Here is a 7,026-nt window from a genome sequence, read left to right as displayed (position 1 = left end):
TTTGGTGGTTGTTCCTATATTTGTACATTGACATTGCTCTCCCAGATCTCCACCAGGAGTGACCAGGAAATAACCATGGCAGCATGCTCTAGAGCTTGGAAGCTGCCCTCCAGTTGCATTATGGCCCACAAAAGCCATGTTGGCCCCTGGCCAAGTCACAGTAGGTTACAGGACAACGGTCCTGAAGGGAAATGAGAGAGACAAACATAGTGCACTAAGTCCTGTACATTGAAGACAACTAGAACCTCTACCTACTCTTTTCTAAAATTATCTCCAGAATCTGATAGACCAGCTTTGTTTTTTGTTTTGTTTTTGTTTTTTGGACAGTGCAGAGGGATGAAAACTAGGACACCCAGGAATCCTAATTCTATGCCAGATTCAATAGGGAATAAAAAAACCAGTCATTTCCTCACCATAGTCTTATTCAAGGGTACAATTGAAAACACACCCTTTCCAACGATTCAAATATGAAAACTGGGACCACCATCTTTACTCCTGTCCTATGTGTGGCAATGCCTCCAAGCATCAGCCACTCCAACACTGTTCCTGTTTCTGCTTCCATCATCTCCTTGTCCCCCTCCCTCCAAGCAATGGATGTTGCACCTCCACTGCCCAATTGCATGGCTGAGGGGAGCAATGAAGGTCTGGGATGAATCAACATCACTACCAGCTCATTTGGCTCTTCCTGAGGTGATGATAAGTTCTTGCTTGGCATGGCCAGTGAAGGCTCAGGTGAAGGATGCAGTGGTGGTGGTGGTGGCAGAGACAAGCAGGAGAAGGCAGCAAATAGGCCCGCTACCTGGACTAACCAACCTTTCATTGACTATGCTAAGAAATGAAATTGCCTTGCAGGAGGGAGGCAATGGCAGTGGCAAGATGAAGAAGAGGATGGTAATTTGGTCCTCCACTTGGCCTAGCTGAGCCATCACTGGCCATGCCAAACAATAGCTGAAAAGTAGCTGGGAAAGTGGTAGGGCAGACAGTTAAGCGTGCATTCACCACCTAAAATGGGACAGTTCCAAGATATTTAAATTCTGAGTCCCTAAGCCAAAGATGGGCAACTGTGGGCCCTAAAGGTATTTTTGGCTTGCAATTCTTGTCTACTCTAGCCATCATGGACAAAGCCAAGAGATTATGGGAACTGGAATCAAAAACGTTCAGGAGGAACCAAGTTGCCTACTCTTGCTCTAGACTATTTAAACACAACCCATTGATTTTTGTGGTTTTTTTGGTTTATGTGGCCATGTTCTAGAAGAGTTTGTTCCTGACATTTTGCCAGCATCTGTGGCTGGCATCTTCAGAGAAGATGCTGGTGAAACATCAGGAACGAACTCTTATAGAACAGGGCCCCATAACCCAACAAACCCACAAAAAACTATGGATGCTGGCCATGAAAGCCTTCGACCTCACAATCCATTGCAATACTGAAGCAAAAACAAGTTTTATAATTCTAGTGATTTTATGTGAAATATGACATTTAGTGCTTTAAATAAAATATTAGAGGCCCCTCATATTCTGGCCCTCTTAGCTTTTGCATAAATCTTGCATTGGTCTTGCCTGTGATGTAAAGTGTGCTAGACAGTAAGGCTAGGAGACAAGAGAAACTTGTCTGCAGCACAATATGGCAAGATTCCATGGATGTCTTCAGACACAGACAATAAACAAGCAATAAAATGAAGTACTGTAATCTTACATACACAGCCAGGGCTAAATGTGTTTTTTGCAAGGCACCTTTAGACAGCATTAGATAAAGTGGGGCTAATATGAAGAAAGAAAGAAAAGGGTGACATCAAACCAGACTTGCCACAGAGAAAGAAAGGCCATTCCTTCCCACCCAAGAGACTCATGCCACAAGGATGGTGAAGATCCAGCTGAGCACACCGTCAGGAAGGACAGTTTGTTAAGGTCAGCTATGTTCTGAGCTCTGCTGTATGTTTCCAGACACAAAAGCCAGCACGTGTTTTGCACCCCCTGAGCTACTTTGCAAGGAAGCTGTATTGAGAAACCCATCTGGTTCACAGCGGCGGCAGCAGCAATGGATCTCCTGATCAGCGTGGCTGCTTAGTGCAAGTTCTTTGTCATGCCAATCTTTCTCCTGGGAAATTATAGAAAGGTACCTGGAGGCGTAAACAGGCACAGGCAGAAATCTAGAGGTATGGGGGGAAAGGTAAACACCAGGTCTAAGGATGGGATAAAGAAAGAAATAAACAATGGATGTCCTCCCACACGGTGGAATCCAGGCTACAGGGGTTTGCTTTAAATATAAACTAACTTTCTGCTGCTTCCATTTACTTCACAAAGCAAAGGTGGTGTTTACCCTAGGGAGATGTCACTGTGGACTCTGCAGAGTAAGGAATGCATGAACCAGAAACAAAAAATGAACAGAATAAATGCTGTACTCAGTTGTCAAGCCCAGAGCAAATCTTCTGTGTAACTCTATGGTAATAAATTGTTGCAAGACTTTTGCATTTGGCAAAACCTCAGGGAACAGAAGTGAACAAAAATGTTTCATTTCCTACATTATTGGTATTTCTGATGACTTTGAAAATTATCATAAAGCAAAGAAAGACAAATAATTTGCCTTTATATAGATAGCACTTTATGTGGATTTCATTTCACATACATTAAATTATCTCAAGCAACATTACAACAGGTGGGCATTCAGTTATTCCACAAATTTTTTTGGTTTGCAGCTCCCATTATCCCTAACCAACATAGCCAAAGCAAGGGATTATGGGACCTGCAGTCCAATAATATCTGGTGGTCGACTCTTTACTTAGTGGTGTGTGTCTTTACAGCAATTCAGAATTATTATTCCCCTGTTACAGGAGAGGAAGACAGGAACCAACAGATTTATATGAAGCAGTAGTGGACAGTACAAGCCAGATAAGATAGTGACCTCAGTGGGATTAGATCATCTAAAGTATCCTGGCTTGGATCCCAACCAAGCCCAGAGCTCATTATACCTTCTCTAACAGCAGAGTGAAGGGACTGCCTCTGGAGGCTGTTTTTGGGTGCCACAGAAGGGCAGCAAATTCCTAGCTGTTTCTTTCTTTTAATGGAGCCAGGCAGAGGCATTTGTGAAGTTTTCTGCCCACAAATGACCTGGTTGGCTCAGGTACTGTGCATCTTACCATGGGTGACTATGGGACAATATTTGCTCCACCATTTAGGTTCCAGTATATCTAGGAGTTTACCACACATCGTTTTTAAACTGTCATAAAAGTTTGATAATAGCACCTTTGGCGATACCTATTACACAACACGATGTCCCTCTTGCTGCTGCCTTGTTCTGGGCCCCACAACATACTTCAGCTCCCAGAATTCCATAGCCTTGAGCCAAAAAGAGTTAAAGTGGTGCCAAACCAGGTCATTTCTCCAGTGTGGATGCAGCTTTAGAAAAAGTTATGACTGGCTGGATGGCTGACATACTGAACAGGAGAAATATCAAATGCAACATTTTGTTACGAACTGCAGTTGTTAGAACTTAATATGAGATGAAGATACAGTTCTAGTGCAGATCCTGAGAACTGGAAACAAATTAAAATAGTAATGATGAAGATGCTTTTGAAATACAGAAGGCAACTCCTGCGCTATAGTATCTATATTGGACAGCAACTCACCTGGCAACAGGGAAAGGAGCTTCCCAGCCAGTGGGTTTAATCTCCAAAGGGAGCTTGAGCCACAATAAACTTCATTTTACAAATTAAATATGTAAGCATAACATTATTCTCAAAGCAGAACTTGAATTTCCTGGATTTCTTGTGACCCATACCAAATACATATTTAAAGAGCCTAAGCAATAGATGTTTTTGTACTACGTTAAAAAAAAATTGGGAGAAAAGACCAGTCTAATCTCCTTCCATAATATAAAGTGGCATAAACTACATTGGGGGGGGGGGGGGGAGAGAAGGAACTAAGGAAGACTGATTTTATTAGAAAAACCTCTCAGGCAAGCTTGGGGCGGAGAGAAGGTAAAGCCTATCTCTGCAGTTTTCTGAGTCTGACAAACAAACATGTACCTTCTTGCCTAGAACTAATGGGGCAGCTGAGAACCACAGGAGAGGCAGGCAGGCAAGGTGTCCTCTGCCTTCAAGTTGCCTGTCAACTTGTGATGACCCCATGAATTCCATACGGTTTTCTCAGGCAAGGAATACTCAGTACTAACCAGAGCTGATCCTGCTTAGCTTCCAAGATCAGACAGGATCTGGTGCCTGTAGGGTATTTAGGCAGGCTCCTTTGGCCCTTAAGATTGCTCATTTATTTTTAATCAGAAACAATCCAAGGCTGCATATGGAGGGCAGATGACTTACTTTTCCTGCATGCCACTGCCTCATGCTCAGCTGCATGCCTCAGGCACATTTCTGAGGAAATAGGTGGCATCACAATGTTCTCATTCTTAGGATATGGGAGAACATGAGACTGCAGCAAGGCATGTCATTTGGGCGGAAGGGGGTTTCATCTAGGCACCAAGATGCATTAAGAAAACCTTATGAAGCCAAGTTTTGGCCCTCTGAAAGTTTAGGCCAAAGGCAACAGTGGCAAAACTTCACTTAAGTCAGTTCCAAAAGAGTCAGCACAAACAAAACATGTCTGTAGTCTGTATTTACAAAGTACTATCAAGCGCTAAAAGCATAGAACATTATTGTTACCATTAAGCATAACTTTTCTCTGGCAATCTGAAGATCTTTCTGAATTGATGTGAGTGTGTGTGTGTGTGAGAGAGAGAGAGAGAGAGAATGGGACTTAATAAGCCAGATCCTCATTTATAGCAGCCACTGCCCACACTTTCTGAAGCAACTGGTGGGTTTCCTGAGCTGCCTACTGTCAATGGAAGAGAACAGAAACATTTCATAGGTTTATTTTTGAGTGATGGACTGGGAAGCACCAAGAGAAAAACCAAAGTAGGTAGCTTCCTTGTTAGAGCCAAGACTTGGGCCAACACTGGGTTTCCTGGAGCTGGTACTGTGAGAGATCCAGAAACATCCCACTCCCTTCAATGACCAGCAAGAAATCCAAAAAGCAACTGCAGTGCAGAGAAGAGGGCTTTGCGAGGGAACTTTCCTCCACAGAAGCTCTTGCTCAGAAAGCTGAGCCCACAAGCCGAGTGCTAGCAAGGGAGGCCAGCGCCTGGAGAGGCACGACTTATGCCTTTGGGGGGGGAACCAAATCCGACTGCCCCATATACTCCACTATAAGTCAACCTCATGTATGAGTCGAGGGCAGGTTCTGAGGCCAAGATTATGGATTTTGCTATGATTCATGGATAAGTCGAGGGTAAAACTTTGAGGCATGTAATGAAAGGATCTAAAAAGGATGAAGCAAAGGAAAACAATGCCAGAGAACAGGAGTCATAACTATTTCTGCTAAAGACTGGATGGGTGAGAGAGAGGGGAGGAGAGCCAGTGCTTCCAGGAGAGATGACACTCTTGCCTCTCACCAGCGGATGGTTTCCTTCTTATTTTTAAATAAGAATTAAAGCACAAGCGCTTGCATTGATGAACCGACTCAAGGATTTGGGGGGGGGGGGTGTTTTTCGACTATAATCACAGAACCATTGAGTGGAAGAGACCCCAAGGGCCATCCACTCCAACCCCTTTATTCTGCCCTGCAGGAACTCTCAATCAAAGCATCCCTGACAGATGGCCATCCAGCCTCTGCTTAAAGACCTACCTCTAAGGAAGGAGACTCCACCACTTTTCGATTTTGTCCAATTCATATCTACAGTAAATGCACCATCAGCAGCACAGATGACCCACCTTTATGTGCCACAAACCTTTCCCTTTAGGTAAAGAAAATGTATGCAAAGGTGCAGTCAATGCACCCCCAACACACACACACAACCCACCACGGGGGGGGGGGGAGAGTCATAACCAACTGGCAAGACCGGCCTCCTCGGGTCCAGCTTCCCCCTGCCTACCTTGCTCTCTTCCTCCTCCTCCTCTTCCTCTTCCTCTTCCTCCTCCTCTTCCTCCTGTTGCTCTTCTTGGAGGGCCACCGGAGCAGCAGCAGCAGCAGCAGGAGCCTCCTGCCTTTGGAGGGGGGCCTCTTCTTGGCTTGGAGGCTGTGGCTCCTTGGCAGTCCTCCTCTCCGCAGCCTCCTTCTCTAGCTCCTTCTCTTCCTTCCCTCCATCCTCCTCTTGGGGCGGCTGGCTCTTCCTCTCTCCTCCTCCTCCTTGCCTTTCCTGCTCTTTCTTCTCTCCAGCCCCGACCTCCTCCCCAGGCAGCCTTCTCCCTCCTTCTCCCGCTGCCTGCTCTTCCTCCCTCTTCCTCCTCTCCTCAGCCCCGGCCTCCTCGGCCTCCTCTCCCCGGCTGTCCGTGGCCGGGGCTCCCTCGGCTGCCTGCCCCGGGGCCCTCCGCTTGACCAGGAGGGAGGCCAGGAGCAGGGCCAGCAGGGTGAAGAGCAGCGGCAGGGCCAGCGACCACTCCAGGGCCACCTCCATCCGGCCTCGGGGCTGGCAGAGAGACGGGGGACGGGGTCTGCCTTGCAGGGACTAATGCTCCTTCTCTCTCCGCTGCTCCTCTGCTTGGCTCTGATGCAAAGCAAGCCGCATCACTCCTCCAGGCCCTGCCCACAGCCAGCCCCTAGCCCCCCCCCCAATGCCCTGGCTGGGAGGCGGCCCCCAAGTTCTGCTGCTCTTCCCAGCAGGGCCTCCTCCTCCTCCTCCTCCTCCTGGCCTCCGCGCTGCAGGAAGGCAGCTGGCCCTGGCCCCCTTTGGCTGCCCTGGCTCAGTGCTAGAGGCTTCTGGAGAGGCCCCTTGCTTCATGGCAGGATGTAGCCCCCACTCCTTTCAACTGCCAGGCCTCCCTTCTGGTCCCAAGCCCTCCTTATCCACGGATTCAAGCATCTGCAGTTTGAAATGGTGCTTTTTAGTTTTTTAAAGGTATAAATTCCAAATGTATAAAAAGTGTATCACTTCCAAATTCCAGGGCACCAACAGCTCCCCTCACGCAGCCACACGTCATGCTCCCCCTCGGCCCATCCTTTAGGTTTGTGCGGCTGTTGATGGTTTATCTTGTTATTAAC

General features: G+C 46.9%; 1 protein-coding gene across 4 annotated transcripts in view; it reads right to left on the bottom strand.

Annotated features, from left to right (window-relative positions):
• The window catches only part of MXRA7 (matrix remodeling associated 7), a 92,032-nt gene extending 85,500 nt beyond the window's left edge, over positions 1-6,532 (bottom strand). For all 4 annotated transcript variants that reach the window (XM_089535087.1, XM_089535096.1, XM_089535115.1 and 1 more), the window contains exon 1: positions 5,921-6,532. In XM_089535087.1, the coding sequence (XP_089391213.1) occupies positions 5,921-6,442 (522 nt within the window). In that variant the 5' untranslated portion in view covers positions 6,443-6,532. The remainder of the gene's footprint in view (positions 1-5,920) is intronic.
• Between the last annotated feature and the right edge of the window lie 494 nt (positions 6,533-7,026).

This window comes from Sceloporus occidentalis, unplaced genomic scaffold, assembly GCF_023333645.1.
Source record: "Sceloporus occidentalis isolate IW3139 unplaced genomic scaffold, rSceOcc1.0.p SCAF_1, whole genome shotgun sequence".
Taxonomy (NCBI): Eukaryota; Metazoa; Chordata; class Lepidosauria; order Squamata; family Phrynosomatidae; genus Sceloporus; species Sceloporus occidentalis.
Note: the sequence above shows the minus strand (reverse complement) of the source record. Positions and strands in the feature narration are given on the sequence as shown.